Source organism: Callorhinus ursinus, unplaced genomic scaffold (genome assembly GCF_003265705.2).
Source record: "Callorhinus ursinus isolate GAN/ISIS: 27379988/994484 unplaced genomic scaffold, GSC_fseal_2.0 scaffold22, whole genome shotgun sequence".
Lineage (NCBI taxonomy): Eukaryota > Metazoa > Chordata > Mammalia > Carnivora > Otariidae > Callorhinus > Callorhinus ursinus.
In genome coordinates this window covers 15,132,272-15,150,230 of record NW_027397084.1, presented here as the reverse complement: position 1 = coordinate 15,150,230, position 17,959 = coordinate 15,132,272, and the positions used below count along the sequence as shown (strand labels likewise).

The following is a 17,959-nucleotide window of genomic DNA, read 5'->3' as shown; positions in this document are numbered from 1 at the left end:
TGGCTAAAACAACAACGAAATGGTCTACAGATAATTAAAGTGATAAGTAGGTAAAAGGATGAACTAAAAGAAAGCTTTTAACTGTTAAGAGTTTCCATTCTGAACTGTGCTGCTCTTAAACTATAATCTCCAATTTATAAACTACTTATCATCCACCATACACAAAAGTCTGGGCCCCCAACACTGTCAGCAATACAAAGATGACTAAGGCCAATTCCTGCCCACAACAAGTTTACAATCCAGAAGTGAGGTGAGCTGGAATACACATAAGAAATACTATAGAGGGCGTCTGGGTGGCTCAGTTGGTTGAGCGACGGCCTTCAGCTCAGGTCATGATACTGGAGTCCCGGGATCGAGTCCCGCATCGTCTCCCTGCTCAGCGGGGAGTCGACGTCTCCCTCTGGCCCTCCCCCTTCTCATGCGCTCTCTCTCTCTCCCTCATTCTCTCTCTCAAATAAATAAATACAAATAATAAAATAAATAAAAAAAAGAAAAACCTTCTAAAAAAAAAAGAAAAAAAAGAAGCGCTATAGATACTCTACCATAAGTGTTATAAGAGACCCAAGATCCCACAGACAGTTCCAAGGAAGGACCAGTTATAGCTACTGTAGAAGAAAGGACAAGCTAATAAAAACAGTAGCACTGGACAGCTGGTAGTGCATGGGACTCACATCTCCCTTCGCTGAGAAGCAAAGCAGAGTGGCCATGGCTCTAGCTAGATATATAGCGAGCAGAGAGAGCTTTCCAAACAGTCCTTGAGGAATGAATAGGTCTTTGACAGGGATGGGAAAGAGAGACGTCATTCTTTCTTTTTTTTTTTAAAGATTTTATTTATTCATTTGAGAGAGAGCACAAGCAGGGGAAGCGACAGGCAGAGGGAGAGGGAGAAGCAGGCTCCCCGCGGAGCAGGGAGCCCGATGCGGGGCTTGGTCCCAGGACCCTGGGATCATGACCTGAGCCGAAGGCAGACGCTTAACGACTGAGCCACCCAGGCGCCCCTCTAAGAGAGGTCATTCCTGATGGAAGAACCAAAATAAGCAAAAATGAAGAAGACAGTACTAGAATGTTTAAGAAACAGCAAGACCTCTGGCAGAACTGGAAAACGGGGTACATAAATATTAGTGGGGCATAAGGCCACACAGAAGGACAGACAATATTGTCTTTAGATCTCAGAATGAAGAGAGCTGCATTTAATATTCTCCACAATATGAATCTATCAAAGGGCTTTACTCAGTGAACTGGAAGAGACAAGAATGGAGGCCAGAAGACCAGACCAGAAAGCAGCTTATTACAACTGTCCTATCTTGTTTCACAGTAAGAACATATGCAATAAAATGGCAAAAAAACAACAAAAAAATGGCCAGAACCAAGGGGGAAAAAGTTAAAAGAGGTCAAGAAAATAAAGTTATGTGATCACATGTATGCAGTGGGAGGGCTGGGGACAGAATACAGATATGAAGTCTCTAAGAGACTACATAGAAGCTTTAGAAACAGAAAACTTGGATCTAAACTTCCTGTAAGCCAAAACAAAGAGCAAGACATGGTCAGTTAGTTATTTTTTTTTTTTTAAAGATTTTATTTATTTATTTGAGAGAGAGAATGAGAGAGAGCACATGAGAGGGGGTAGGGTCAGAGGGAGAAGCAGACTCTCCGCTGAGCAGGGAGCCCGATGCGGGACTCGATCCCGGGACTCCAGGATCATGACCTGAGCCAAAGGCAGTCGCTTAACCAACTGAGCCACCCAGGCGCCCGGTCAGTCAGTTATTGTTATAGAGAAGACAACATACTTATTCTTCAGGAAATGTTAGACTTTGCAGGCATTTATTTTTTATTTGTTTGTTTGTTTATTCATTTATTAAGATTTTACTTATCTACTTGAGAGAGAGAAACAAAGCTTAAAAGAGAGAGAGCACGAGCAGGGGGGAAGGGGGTAGAAGGAGAAGCAGGCCTCCCGCCGAGCAGGGAACCTGATGCGGGGCTCGACCCCAGGACCCTGGGATCATGACCTGAGCCGAAGGCAGATGCTTAACTTACTGACCCACCCAGGTGCCTCTTTGTAGGCATCTAGCATTAAAAAAAAAATCAGTCAAGTGTATGGAAACAGTACAAGTATTGAGTCAGAAGAAAAAGTGTTAAGACCTCCTTTATTCATAGGACAGATCTTTATAAAAAGTCTTTATCTCTGCTCTCTTAATATAGAAAATGGATTTAGAAAATTCAATAGTTAAAAAATCTTTTAACTCAATATACCTTTTAATCTGAGACCTGATACTAAGTTTAATAACTGCTGATCTAATACTTTCTAATCACATTTCTTAAAGAAATGAACATATTATATTTAAAAAAATAGTAGGGGTGCTTGGGTAGCTCAGTCGGTTAAGCGTCCAACTCTTGATTTCAGCTCAGGTCATGATCTTGGGGTCCTGAGATTAAGCCCCACATCGGGCTCTGCACTCAGTGGGGAGTCTGCTTGTCTCTCTCCCTCTACCCCTCCCCCCACTCGCTCTCTCTCTCTCTCTAAAATAAATAAATCTTTTTTAAAAAAATAGTAAATATGGGGCACCTGGGTGGCTCCGTCGTTAAGCGTCTGCCTTCGGCTCAGGTCATGATCCCAGGGTCCTGGGATCGAGCCCTGCATCGGGCTCCCTGCTCTGTGGGAAACCTGCTTCTCCCTCACCCTCTGCTTGCCTCTCTGCCTACTTGTGCTCTCCCTCTCTCTCTCTTTGTCAAATAAATAAAGAAAATCTTTAAAAAAATAAAAAATAAAAAATAAAATAAATAGTAAATATGGGTGCCTGGGTAGCTCAGTCAGTTAAGCATACACTCTTGATCTCAGCTCAGGTCTTGATTTCAGGGTTTTGACTTCAAGCCCTGAGTTGGGCTCTATGTTGGGCATGGAGCCTATTTAAAAACCTTTTTAAAAGATGGTTAAGAAAATAATGATAATAATGAATGGAAAATAAATTTACTAGGTAAACATGGGATTAAAATTTCTTGGGTACTTACCAATTTTGTTACTACTTGAATGCATTAATTCTGGATCCTCAGCTATTTGCTGTTTGAGTTTTTGAAGATATTTTTCAGCCAAATATTTAAAAACTAGAGTAAAAACAAAAACAAAATTCTTACCAGGTCAGTATAATTTATGCATGTAAAATCTGTTGTTTCATATCACTCACTGTAATATTGTATACTTGTTAAAAACACTTATTTATTTTTAAATATTTATATTCTTTCATTCATCCTTACTAAACACATTTAAAATTAAATTGGAAGTATACAATCTAGTTGAAAAAAATTCAACTGCTCCTTGAGCAGGAGCGCCTGAGTGGCTCAGTCAGTTAAGGGTTTGCCTTCGGCTCAGGTCATGATCCCAGGGTCCTGGGATTGAGCCCTGCATCTGCTCCCTGCTCTGCAGGAAGCCTGCTTCTCCCTCTCCCTCTGCCTGCCACTCCCCCCTGCTTGTGCTCTCTCTCAAATAAATAAATAAATAAATAAATAAATAAATAAATAAAATATTTAATAAAATATCAATGTCAAATAAATAAAATCTTTAAAAAAATTATTTGAGCAATACCTAAGTACAATGGTCATAATAAATATATATGGCAAATTATTAGCAAAGAAATGAAATAATACTTGTAGTCACTAGTTTTAGGTACTTGAACAGGGATCAACATTCAGCAACACTACACTAACTCAGTCTTGAAAAGATGGCTCCTTTCTTTTTTTTTTAAGATTTTATTTATTTTTGAAAGAGAGAGAGAGTGTGCACTCGCGAGCATGAGCGGGGGGGTGAGGGAATGGGCAGAAGGGCAGAGGCAGAAGCACAACTCCCCGCTGAGCAGGGAGCCTGATGCAAGACTAGATTCCAGGACTGTGGGATCATGACCTGAGCCGAAGACAGATGCTTAACCAACTGAACCACCAAGGCGCCCAAGATGTCTCCTTTCTTTAGGTGAAAAAAACTATCCAGAAGACACTTGAGGAACAACCAAGTTGCAATCTAATAAAATAAGTAGCAGTTCTGGAATGAGAAAAATAATCATCTTTCTCTACTCTCACTCTCTTAAACTAGGAATGTTACTAAACAAATTAAGGTCAGGGGTGCCTGGCTGGCTCAGTCGGTAAAGCATGGGACTCTTGATCTAGGGGTCGTAAGTTTGAACCCCACACTGGGGATAGAGATTACTTAAAAAAAAAAAAAGAAAGAAAAGCCCCCCCAAAAAAACAAAAAAACAATCAGGGGCGCCTGGGTGGCTCAGTCAGTTGGGTGCCCACCTCTTGGTTTTCGTTGAGGTCATTATCTCATGGGTTGTGGGACTGAGCCCCTAACTGGGCTCTGCACTCAGCAGGAAGTCTGCTTGATAATTCTCTCCCTCTGCCCCTCCCCTGCTCTCTCTCTCTCTCTCAAATAAATAAATAAATCTTTTTAAAAACACACACACAACAACAACAAATTAGGGTCATTGTAACTACCTGATGGAATATCCACTACAGAGTAGCTCTTAAACAAGTCAGTAACTTTAAAAGGTATGCATGAAAAACACATACATGCATATACACTCATATATGTATATACAGTTATATTTTTAAAGATAAAAAACAAAACAAAACCCACCCAAGTTTTTCTGTAGAGAGTAACAAGTATTCAGAGTCATTGGTAATTTAGTTAAGGACTCTAAGAAGTATCATGCCTCTAAATTTTACTTGATTGTTGACAAGAAAATTCTGTTATTACATATATGATTTCTGGAAACCACAATAGAAAAAACATAAGAACAATAAAACAAACTTCCTGCTATTAATTTTTTTTAAAAGGCAGTTTACCTTCAGTCACATTCAGATCTTCTTTCACCGATGTTCTGTAGAATCTTAGCTTTAACTTTTTTGCCAGTGCCTCAGCTTCCTCACTATACATTGATTAAAAAAAAAAGGCACTTATAAGGGTACTTTCTGATACCTTGTTTTAAAAAATCATTTTCATTACATCTACTGAATACATGTTGGGGGTGGGGGTGTCAGACCTTCCAGACCAGTTGAAAACTATGTTCTTAGTGCTTAGACAGGATTTTTAATTTTCAGTATTCTTGGGGGATAAACACCACTATACTGTCATTTCTATATCACTAAACTCTAGCCTTAAAATGGCTAAATATCACTTTTCTTTATATAATACTTAAATTAACTTTGTTTTTAAAAACATTTGATTTTAATTGCACTCTGAAAATCTTACACTATATTCCTTACTTTACTCTTAACTGGCTATGAAACTGCTTTGCTGCCAAAGCCAAAGTCATTATATTAACAACTGTGTCTATGAGAGCAGACTCCTAATTTTAGTTTTATTATGACTCCTGGTCTTAGTTTTATTAAGACTGTAGTAGCTCTGCTCTATAATCATTCCCGGTGATTCCATCCCGCCCCCCACCTTCCTCCTGGTCCTCACCTTCTTGTGTAGCCTCCTCCTACACTGTATTCAAGGTTAGTCTGTGTAATCAATAATACACAGAAGGCATAGAATGTGACTTCTGAGATGAGGTCATAAGAGACATTATGGCTTCTGCTTTGCCCTGTCTCAAATCCCCTGACTGGGGGAAGCCGGCTGCCATGCAGTGCCAACACTCAAGGAGCCCCAGGGAGAGGTCCACGTGGCAAGGAACTAAGGCCTCCTGACAAGGGCCAAGCGAGGGAGCCGTCCCAGAAGTGGGTCCTCCAGCCCCAGTTGAGCCTTTACACGACTACCATCCTGGGCAACATCATGACTGCAAGTTCACAAAAAACCCAAACCAGAGCCACCTGGCTAATCCGCTCTCAAATTCCTGACCCACAGAAACTGAAATAATAAATTTTTGTTGTTTTAAGCCACTAAGTTTTGGGTTAATTGGTTATACAGCCACAGATAATATAAGAACATACAAAAAAATTAGAAGATAAAAACCAAGCAAAGATTTTCAAAGCTAGCAAATACATATAGACAGAGTTATCTAGATGCTCTGTTCACATATTTGAGCATAATGTTTCTTAATACACAAAACAATATGAATCTGAACTACTTACCCCTTTAAACTCATCAACACAGGATAGCTATTTGCTCTTGATATTAAAACATACAGAGATATTTTTCTTAACATTCTTACTATATCTAGATTTGCTTTAACATCAAGAGCTGGATTTGTGGTATAAGACTTAAAACTGGAATTCTACAAGGGCCTTCAAAATTTATTTCCTTTAATTTTTTCTACTTACGATTTCATGTGAACTTTTTTTTAAACCCAACCAATCACATAGAATAGCTCACAGAAAATTTAAGTATAAGGCAGTCTCCATAAAAGGTTTCCTGAATTTTTTAAATCTATGCAAAAATTAAAACAGGTTTTAACTTTATAGAATTACCACCTCCACCTCAAAAGTGGGCATCTTACTTCTTTATACAAGAATCATCCAAGAGGTCAATCTTGTTCTGCACAAGTACAGATGGTATGTCTCCAACTTCAGCTACTACTTTCTCTCTCCAGCTGGGAATGGCTTCAAAAGATTCCCTATCTGTGGTAGAAAACACGAGCACACAAGCCTGGGCTCCTGCGAGGGCACAAAATAAAAATGTTGTTTACATCAATGAAGCAGTCCTATACGGGAAAGAGCAACTTTTACCTATTCAAACAATTTTTTTTTATTGAAGTATAATTAAGATACAATGTTATGTTGGTTTTAGGTACATCAGAACAATTTTTATGTAAGTGAATATTAAGCTCATCTTTGCAGCACTCTGTTATGTTTATTTTATTTTTTTCAAAGATTTTATTTACTTATTTGACAGAGAGAGAGCAAGAGAGGGAGCACAAGCAGGGGGAGTGGGAGAGGGAGAAGCAGGCTTCCCGCTGAGCAGGGAGCCCGATGCGGGGCTCGATCCCAGGACCTCAGGATCGTGACCTGAGCCGAAGGCAGATGCTTAACGACTGAGCCACCCAGGTGCCCCTCTGCTTATGTTTTAACATATAAACTCTATTTTCCTACTCCAAGAACCAGTGGTTCTCAAAATTGTGTACAAGTGTCAAAGTACCCTCAAAAGTATACATTCTTATTAACTAATTGTTAAATAAGAGCTTGGAAGAAAAAAAACCTGAACACATTCTTTTTGGAACACCATGAAATACTGCTGTACTGGATATTACAAAAGCAAGAGAGAATGGTAAGCCAAGTATGAATGATAGGCTATTGCCAAGTTCTTCCTATTAATATCTATCATTTGCTTCTGAATTTCTTTTAGCACAGATTTAAGAAAAATCTGAGAAAAAAAACCATAATTTTCTCATTCTATTTACTTAAAAAAATCTTTATTATTTTATTTTAGTAGAATATCAGTGATGTTAATGAACATAATTTAAGAATTACTGACAAAGTTAAATATATATATATTTAAAACAGAGGAAAAGGTTTAATTTTATTTTTTATCCTGTTTAACTGCATAATTCCCATGCTCAATGACAATATTTTAACTTTCAATTATCACATTAGGTTGATAATATCTAAGATTAAAAAAAAGCAGCAACCTTCTGAAAGAAGCCCTTTGGTTTTATTTTATTTTTAAGTAGGCTCCACGCCAATATGGGGCTTGAACTCACGACCCTGAGATCAGGAGTCACATGCTCTACTGACTGAGCCAGCCAGGTGCCCCTGAAAGTTATTTTATAAATGATTAGATGTTGAATCAATCAGGCAGCATGGTGACAAAAGCAGATACATAGGCAACAAGAGAAAATCACCTTGGGGTCAAGAGGATTTCCTGGAATCAAGGCACGTTTTCTTACTGTTATCCTTCCTTCCAGATTCCTCAGGTATCAAAGTTTCCTACTAAGACTCAAAACATACATACCTGGGCTACCTAAGACATCTGAAAGCCAAAAAAGGCCTGTGTACCACCAAAGGGAATATTGTAGTGGAAAGCAAGAGCATGAAAGAGAAAAACCAGCAATTCATTATTACTATAAAAGCAGAGGCTTCATACGAGAAAATCTTCCCTACTCTAAAACAGGTTTTATTTATTTATTTATGTTAAAGATTTTATTTATTTATTTGACAGAGAGAAAGAGCGAGAGGGAACACAAGCAGGGGGAGTGGGAGAGGGAGAAGCAGGCTTCCCGCCGAGCAGGGAGCCCGATGTGGGGCTGGATCCCAGGACCCTGGGATCATAAGGCAGACGCTTAACGACTGAGCCACCCAGGCACCCCCTAAAACAGGTTTTAAACCAAAGAATATATTAATTACAAAAATTGTCTAAATTAATACAAAATTGGGGCAGGGGACAGGATACAACACAGACAGACAGAAGCACCCTAACACTTTCCAGGAATTTAAGAAGAAATAAAACTGACCAGGGGCGCCTGGGTGGCTCAGTCGGCTGAGTGTCATAGACTCTTGATTCCAGCTTGGGTCATGACCTCAGGGTTGTGAGATGGAGTCCCGTGTCTGGCTGGGCATGGAGCTTGCTTAAGATTCTCTCTCCCTCTCCCCCACCTCTCTCTCTCTCTCTCTCTCTCTCAAAACAAAAAAACCCAACACTGACAAGATTACACTAGATACTAGTAAGTAAATTTATATTTACTTGAACTCTAATATTTACTTCAACTGTAAATAAAACATTATTTCATTATACTTTGACTAAGAAACTGTTTTTTTTTTTTTTTAAGATTTTATTTTTTAAGTAATCTCTACACCCAACGTGGGGCTCAAACTCCCAACACTGAGATCAAGCGTTGCATGCTTGGGGTGCCTCAGTAGCTCAGCCGTTAAGCGTCTACTTTCGGCTCAGGTCATGGTCCCAGGGTCCTGGGATCGAACCCCACATCGGGCTCCCTGCTCGGCAGGAAGCCTGCTTCTCCCTCTCCCACTCCCCCTGCTTGTGTTCCCTCTCTCGCTGTGTCTCTCTCTGTCAAATTAAAAAAAAAAAAGAGTTGCATGCTCCACTGACTGAGCCAGACAGGCGCACCAAGAAACTATTCTTTATTATAAAACTCTATTAGCTTTAAACCTAGAATTTTATATCCAGTCAATTGTTCTTTGAATTTGAGGGCCAATTAGAGTATTTCCAGGAACACAAAGTCTTAGACACTTAAAAAAAAAAAAAAAAAACCTCTTAGAGGAAGTATATTTTAATAATAATATATAAAAAAAAACTAAGCAGATGGTGCCAGAGATATGGACAGCAAGAATGATTAACTAAGAAAAGCAAAATGTTATTTAAAACATCTTTCTTTCTTTCTAAGATTTTATTTTTAAGTAATCTCTACACCCAATGTGGGGCTCAAACTCACAACCCTGAGATCAAGAGTCACATGCTCTAGGAACTGAGCCAGTCAGGCATCCCAAAATGTTGTTTAAAAAATCAATGATCGGGCGCCTGGGTGGCTCAGTTGGTTAAGCGACTGCCTTCGGCTCAGGTCATGATCCTGGAGTCCCAGGATCGAGTCCCGCATCGGGCTTCCTGCTTAGCAGGGAGTCTGCTTCTCCCTCTGACCCTCTTCCCTCTCGTGCTCTCTATCTCTCATTCTCTCTCTCTCTCAAATAAATAAATAAAAAATCTTTAAAAAAAAAAAATAAAAAAAAATAAAAATAAAAAATCAATGATCAACAGATAAAAGAAAAAGTATGTCCATAACAACTTCAAAATATTTAGTGGGAGACTGAGTGGGGAGAGACCAAAGGAATGTGGAAAAGTACTAAAGTGCCAGTCTAAAGAGAAGGAAGATGCACTGTTAAATATGTCTAAGCAATCAAGGGAGGTAAATAAACACAAATATGGGTAGAAACACCATTGTAGCTGTGAACAGTTCTTGCCTGTTGTTAATATCCTCAAAGCATACGCTGCAGGTGGCACTCAGATTTTTTTTTTTTAAGATTTTATTTATTTGAGGGGCGCCTGGGTGGCTCAGTCATTAAGCGGCTGCCTTCGGCTCAGGTCATGATCCCAGGGTCCTGGGATCAAGCCCCGCAGTGGGCTCCCTGCTCCGCGGGGAGCCTGCTTCTCCCTCTCCCACTCCTGCTTGTGTTCCTGTTCTCGCTGTCTCTCACTCTGTCAAATAAATTAAAAAATCTTAAAAAAAAAGATTTTATTTATTTGAAAGCAAGCAAGCATGAGTGGGGGCAGGGGCAGAGTGAGAGAGAGAGGGACAAGCTGACTCCCTGCTGAGTGGGGAGCTGGACGCGGGGCTCAATCCCAGGACCCCCACATCATAGGCTGAGCTGAAGTCAGAGGCTTAACCAACTAAGCCACCCAGGCTCCCCACACTGCTTTTCTGAATCTGGGCTTTTTCTGATGCTTCAGAAAGACTCTTGGGCTTGCCCAAACTAAAGGGAACTCATACCTCTGGGGAGAACTTGAATGTATGGGAGATGGGATAAAACCTCAGCCTCACTTTGGTGGGACCATCTTGAGGCATGGCCACATGGTTCCTCACAGGGATTGATTCCCCAATTGCCTACAGTAATAAATAGCTCATTAATGCACCCTTCATTGGTTTTTCTCCCTTTCTCCCCAGTCTCTCACTTCTTCCTGGGATCACCTACCAAATAAACCAGCCCCACCAAGTTGTGCCAAGAACTGTTTTGTGGATTACTTTTGCAGATATAATAATTCTCAGAAATGAGGGACAACAACTTGTTTTAATTTTCCCTAACTGAATATTATCATTCATACATGTACAAATACTCTGTGAAATTGTGATGCATTATGGTTCTTTTCCGCTTAGGAACCTCCCCCTCCCCCCTCAAAAAAGCCCTAATATATACTTTAAAAAGTTAAAGACTCTTGATACAAAATTTTGAGTGAGGTACCAATAAAACAGATGACAAATACCAGATTCCAAATATGTGTGGAAAGATCATTCTTTGCACAATTTGCAAAGGAAATGCCCATAAATCCATTATACAACTTTGGAACTCCCTCACAAGCACTTCAAGAAATTATTTTTTTAAGAATTGAGAAGAAGGGGAAAGGATTTCTTTCGAGAAAGTGCTGTCCACACCAACCATTCTCTCTCTCTTTTAAAAGATTTTATTTACTTATTTATTTGAGAGAGAGAGAAACAGTGGGGGGTGGGGAGCAAAGGGAGAGGTACAAGCAGACTCCCCACTGAGCAGGGAGCCCAACATGGGACTCCATCCCATGACCCTGAGATCATGACCTGAGCCGAAATCAAGAGTCAAACACTTAACCAACTGAGCCACCCAGGTGACCCCTTTCTCTCTCTTTTAAGGTGGGGTGCTATGGGGGAGAGTACTATCATTACCTCCTTCATCTCAATCTAGAAGGAATGGACCTCAGCAAGACCACTCAAGTAGCCTGGTATGTATTCCCAGCAACTGGGGGACACTCTGGACTGATGGTGCCTTGATTCAAGCCTGAAGAATTTGCAGTGGCTGGGAACGACAGCAAAAAGGCAAGACCAACAGACAAAAAGAAAAGAGTTGCCTTTGGGAGTAACCACGATCCTGCCAATGGCAAGACAAAGAATGTACATGAATCTCCTATGGATAGAGGTGAACCACATCTCAGAGATAATGGGGTCATTTTAACTCACGTCCCATGGGAGCGCTTATTGGATGATGGGAGTTTAGCATAAAGGAGGGTAGAGGTGGAATGCAACTCTCAGAAACAGCAGCAAGGGGGAAAAGCAACTGCAAGAATCAAGTATACGGGGCACCTGGGTGGCTCAGATGGTTAAGCGTCTGCCTTCGGCTCAGGTCATGATCCCAGGGTCCTGGGATCGAGCCCCACGTCGGGCTCCTGGCTCAGCGGGAGCCTGCTTCTCCCTCTGCCTCTCTCCCTGCTCATGCTCTCTCTCTCTCTCTCTGTATCTCTGTGTCTCAAATGAATAAATAAAATCTTAAAAAAAAAAAAGAATCAAGTATACATGTGCCCAAAACAAATATCCCCGAAAATGGGAACCTTGGAGGAATCCAGGACAATCTCCTAGAGAAAGAATCATCTTGGAACACCTGCCACCCAGAGGGCCCCAACATCAGACAATAGCACCTGTAGGACTGCTCCTGTCTGGGGCATCTGGCTGGCTCAGTAGGTAGAGCATGCGACTGTTGATCTCGGGGCTGTGAGTTTGAGCCCCACGTTGGGCAGACAGAGTATTAAAAAAAAAAAAAAGAGTGCTTTTGTCTCCCAATTCCATTTCCTCCTGGGCCTGACTGCAGAGAAGAAAGACACATATCCAGCAAGTCAAAGACAAGTGAGAGGATGGAAGCAACCAACATTTGCTCCCCAGACCACAGATACTAACTGGCCTACTAAAACCCCAGAGAAGATAAGAGATTTAATGCTAAATTATATTTGTAGTTTTGATTAATGTACAAGACTGGCTATTCTAACTACCAAAATGAGATTATGTTTATGACTAGAAATAACTATGAGGCAGTTGAAAAAAACTACTTTAAGAGTGACCAGAAAAGACATGAGCTAAAGAGAGTTTTCTTCGAGGGACAAGAAAGAACGTCCCCTGCCCCTACTGCCCACTAAAGACAAAGGGATGGTGAGAGACAAAAACTAAAGTTGCATTTTGGTATCTTCATGAACTCTGTTCAACATATCAACTACTATGAATATTTTTTTTAACATTTTATTTATTTGAGAGAGACAGAGATAGCGAGAGACAGCATGAATGGGAAGGAGGGGGAGAAGCAGGCTCCCCAATGAGCAGGGAGCCGGATGCGGGGCTCCATCCCAGGACCCTGGGATCATGACCTGAGCCGAAGGCAGACGCTTAACGACTGAGCCACCCAGGCGCCCCTATAAATATTCTTTTATTTATTTATTTATTTATTTGAGAGAGAGAGAATGAGAGATAGAGAGCTCGAGAGGGAAGAGGGTCACAGGGAGAAGCAGACTCCCTGCTGAGCAGGGAGCCCGATGTGGGACTCGATCCCGGGACTCCAGGATCATGACCTGAGCCGAAGGCAGTCGCTTAACCAACTGAGCCACCCAGGCGCCCCCCCTATAAATATTCTTAATGAAAAATGATCCTATACTGTTATCCTTTTTCTTCCTTTGACCTCCAGTTCTGTGTTGGTACCAGTCATCTTTAAGAAAATTAATAAAGTTTTTAAAAAAATGTTAATAATGCCTTAATTTCTCTGATGCAGTCATTTGGACATATCTTACACCCTTGATATTAAAGGCGGCCAGTGTTTTCTATCCATATATTTTAAAACGAGCTTAATTTTCCTACTATTCAATCTTCCTTCAATACCACCTACTCTAAGAATCACACCATTAGAAGTCACTTTGTCAGGCAGGGCGCCTGGGTGGCTCAGTCGTTAAGCATCTGCCTTCGGCTCAGGTCATGGTCTGGAGGTCCTGGGATCAAGCCCCGCATCGGGCTCCCTGCTCGGTGGGAAGCCTGCTTCTCCCTCTCCCACTCCCCCTGCTTGCGTTCCCTCTCTGGTTGTGTCTCTGTCAAATAAATAAATTCAATCTTAAAAAAAAAAAGTTACTTTGTCATCATAGATAACAGTAACCACCCACAAAAGAATGACTTCTAATAATTAACAAACTATTCCACTTACCTACATATCAGGAATATAGAGATCTGAACAAAGTTTTGGTGTCATTTGTAAGATTACCACTGGCAAATATTTATTTCTAATTAATAAGATCTTTCAAAAAAAAGTTACTATTTCTGAATAAAATTCAGAAAATACTCCTCAAGACACATAATGTTTAGAGAGTAATTCTGTCCTCAAATTCTGAAAGACCCTAAAAGATGGTCTCTAGACTTGCAAGTGTGGCTGAGGACCAGCAGCATCAGGGTCACCAGGGACGTTGCAGAAATGCAGAATTTTAGAGCCACCCACACATCTACTAAATTAGAGACTGCATTTTTAACAAGTTTCCCAGGGGATTCATGTGCACATGACAGTTTAAAAAACAATGCTCTATATAACATGGCATAAAATTTAATAAGGGCAGGCCAATCAGAAACACAGGCTTTATAATTACATATATTATAGTTATTATTCTGGATTTTAAATGCCTGTCCCTTATTCTTGTTGACACTCTATATAATGTGAAGCACACAAATTAATGAACCAATCTATCACAGATTCCACACTCACATAATTTAAAACAAATCTAAAGGACTTGCACAGTCTAATTCTGTTGTTCCTTAATTTTTACATTTATAACAGAAATTTATAAACAGCTTCTTGTCCAGAGCCATTTCATTTCCAACAATTTACATTCACTTACGTTCATGAAAGATGATACTTAAAAAAAAAATGTTTCTTTCTATTTATGAGCATAATCTCACATAATAGCTCTCAAGTCTATAACTTCATTTCCCCATACTGTTAATCAAAAACTTTTTTTCTTAGAAACAAATCACAGTAAAAAAAACTATAATGAAATGTTTTACATTATACATAATTTTCTGTACTAAGTATGGCTTCTACTGCCTAGGGTGGACTTCTTAAGAATTTAAGAGGAGTCACTTGGGATCCCATAAGGGTTTCTAATGTGATCTGTGTTCTGTTCTTTACAAAGTCATGTTTCAACATGTCTCACTATACCATTAATGCAGCATTCTAAAAATATAACTGTGCCTTTATTTTTTATTTTTTAAAGATTGTATTTATTTGACAGAGAGAGACACAGCGAGAGAGGGAACACAAGCAGGCAGAGGGGAGAGGGAGAAGCAGGCTTCCCACTGAGCAGGGAGCCGGATGCGGGGCTTGATCCCAGGACCCTGGGATCATGACCTGAGCCGAAGGTGGACGCTTAACGACTGAGCCACCCAGGCGCCTCTAACTGTGCCTTTAAACGATGGTTTTTTATGGTAGGTCTTTTAAATGAATTATAATAAAATTTTTCTTCTTTAAATATAAATTTTTAAAATTTTTATCTATTTTGAATAATACACTTCTGGGACACAAATCATTAAGTCCTAATGTTATAAGGCATGGTGTTTCCATCAATAAATCGATATCTTAACGCATTCTTCCCAGCCCTTACATTCTCTTCCTAGTCTTCGTTTCTATTCAATTATATCATCATATTTGAATCTACACTAGAAGCAGATGATTACCCAGCTGCCTAGCTGGCATCCAGTTATCCTCCCTCCCTGAGAACACCTCTCCCTCACTGTATAGTAGCCATATGGTTTAGGCAGGCTGAACCTACCCTCTGCTCTGGGGCAGTAGGCCCTAAGTGCACCAAGCCAATTAGGGTAATCACATTCCTCTTAACTACTTACAGTGATCTGGTCAAGGGTGATCTAATCAGATAAAAGCTCAGGACTTTTGATCCATTGTTGTGGGAATTAATCCTTCCCCTCCAAGGATGTGAACAAAGCATGTGGCTTCCATTGCTGATGGTAGCAATCTTGCAACCAAAAAGGAAAATCAGCATGAGGAACCCCACACAGGGAGTGAGGCAAGTCAGGAGAATCAATGGGGTTACAGTAAGAACAAACTATAACTAAGAGCTATGCTACTTCCACTTTTCTTTGTAGTTTAAGTTAGTTTGAGGTTGCTTTTCTGTTCTCAGCAACCAAAAGCTTTCTGATGGAACCTCAAAGGAAAGCATATAAGAATATTCAATATGCGATTTCCCAAATTTACATATAATTGCCACTTTCTATTACTTAATTCATTTTGGGATGTGATGTTTATTCTTATAACTTAGAAAAAGAAGCTGAAACTTAAGACCTGTCTCAGCATCCCATGCTCTTCGCCATTTTAACATGGTTGACTAAAAAAATTAATTTTAAGAAAAGCTTTTTTTTAATTAACATATAATGTATTATTTGTTTCAATTAATGTATTATATGTAACATATAATGTATTATTTGGTACAGGTCTGTGATTCAACAGTCTTACACAATACACAGCACTCACCACCACACAAAACCTCTTAAGAAAAGCTTTTAAGAGATAATCTATTTATAAGCTTAAGATCAACTTTAAGTTAAAATGTTAAGTGTAGGGACATCTGGGTGGCTCAGTTGGTTAAGCATCTGCCTTGGACTTAGGTCATGAGTCACTTCTCCCTCTCCCTCTATGTTCTCTCCCTCTGTCTCTCAAATAAGTAAAATCTTTAAAAATAAAATTAAATGGGGGCGCCTGGGTGGCTCAGTCGTTAGGCGTCTGCCTTCAGCTCAGGTCACGATCCCAGGGTCCTGGGATGGAGCCCCACATCGGGCTCCCTGCTCAGTGGGGAGTCTGCTTCTCCCTCTGCCTCTACTGCTCCCCCTGCTTGTGCTCTCTCTGTCTCTGACAAATGAATAAAATATTTAAAAAAATAATAAAGTAGACTATAGACTTTGCGCTTTGAGAGGAAGTCCCACAAATAAATGACAGAGAACATGGAGTATGTGATTCAGAGAAGTGGCTTGAAAGAGCCAAGGCTCAGCCCTGCTCCTCCCTAGTCACATGATCATGGGCAAACCTCCTCTTCTCAGTCTGCTTCCCCATCAGTGAAGTGGGGATAACTCTACCTACTCTGCTAGCCTTACAGGACTCCTGTGAGCCTCAGATGCATGAAGGATGTGAAACACACCTTTGTGGGGCACCTGCTCAGGTCATGATCCCTGCTCAGCAGGAAGTGGGCTTCTCCCTCTCCCTCTGCCCCTCCCCCTGCTCTCTCCCTCTTTCTCTCAAATGAATAAATAAAATCTTAAAAAAAAGGGGGGGGGAGAACCCAAGCTATCTTTTTTCCTCACAAAACATATATTTCATGCTGAGAATTTAGAGAAAAAAAAGCTAGGTAAAAACAATGAAAATCTCATGTACTCCAACTATTTTTTTGTTATTTCCCCTAGGGTTTTTTGTTTGTTTTGTTTTCTTTCCATGTGAATGGGGTGAAGGGGTATGTGGTAGTAACCCCACTAAATAAATACAAATAATTTTTACTCAAGAATTAACTTTAGGGCACCTGGGTGGCTCAGTTGGTTAAGCATCTGCCTTTGGCTCAGGTCATGATCCCAGGGTCCTGGGATGGAGCCCCGCATCGGGCTCCCTGCTCAGTGCGGAGCCTGCTTCTCCCTCCCCTCCCCACTTGTGAGCTTCTCTCTCTCTCAAATAAATAATCTAAAAAAAAAATTAAAAAATTTAAGAATTAGGGTGCCTGGGTGGCTCAGTTGGTTAAGCAACTGCCTTGGGCTCAGGTCATGATCCTGGAGTCCCTGGATTGAGTCCCGCATCAGGCTCCCTGCTCAGCAGGGAGTCAGCTTCTCCCTCTGACCCTCCCCCCTCTCATGTACTCTCTCTATCTCATTCTCTCTCTCAAATAAATAAATAAAATATTTTAAAAAAATTTAAGAATTAACTTTAATTTTTGGGCCTGTTAATCAACAGTGTCAATGCTCATGAAATTGATAATTTGATAAAAATGCCATCTAATCTAAGAGCTTTGAGCCGTAAGAACATAATTCCTGCCTCATGCCATGTTACAGGTGCTCAAGATCCAAACTAGCATCCACAGGAGAACAACAGTCAAAACTATTGCCCCTGGGAAGCCTTTAAGGACACAGTAAATAGAATGAGAAGTAGTGGTGGTATCATTAGAATGATACCTGAGAGGTGTACCTCTCTTAATTTCTCAAGAAACCAAAATGTCTTCTTAGAGGAGGCAGTGGAAGTCGGGTTTCCCTGGTACCAAGCCAGAAAGGCAACTTCTTTGGTTGTTTTAAACTTATTTTATTTTATTTATTTATTTGCCAGAGAGGGAGGGGGAGAGAGAGCACAAGCAGGGAGAGCAGCAGAGGGAGAAGCAGGCTTCCCAACCGAGCAGGGAGCCCAATGCGGGGCTCGATCTCAGGACCCTGGGGTCATGACCTGAGCTGAAGGCAGACACCTAACGACTGAGCCACCCAAGTGCCCCAAAAGGACAAAATTTTAGAAGAAAATATTAACGAAAACTTTAGAAATTTCCATTTAGGAATTTCAGCTTTCCTTG

At 40.5% G+C, this 17,959-nt stretch overlaps 1 protein-coding gene across 3 annotated transcripts in view; it reads right to left on the bottom strand.

The window, feature by feature from the left end:
• The window catches only part of RAB23 (RAB23, member RAS oncogene family), a 74,103-nt gene that overhangs the window by 41,870 nt on the left and 14,274 nt on the right, over positions 1-17,959 (bottom strand). For all 3 annotated transcript variants that reach the window (XR_012381942.1, XM_025890643.2, XM_073905159.1), the window contains exons 4-6: positions 6,426-6,582; positions 4,831-4,913; positions 3,007-3,099 (exon numbers count right to left, since the gene is read on the bottom strand). Coding sequence is in view for 2 of the 3 variants with exons in the window: in XM_025890643.2 (XP_025746428.1) it covers positions 3,007-3,099; positions 4,831-4,913; positions 6,426-6,582 (333 nt within the window). In the remaining variant the exon portion in view is untranslated. The remainder of the gene's footprint in view (positions 1-3,006; positions 3,100-4,830; positions 4,914-6,425; positions 6,583-17,959) is intronic.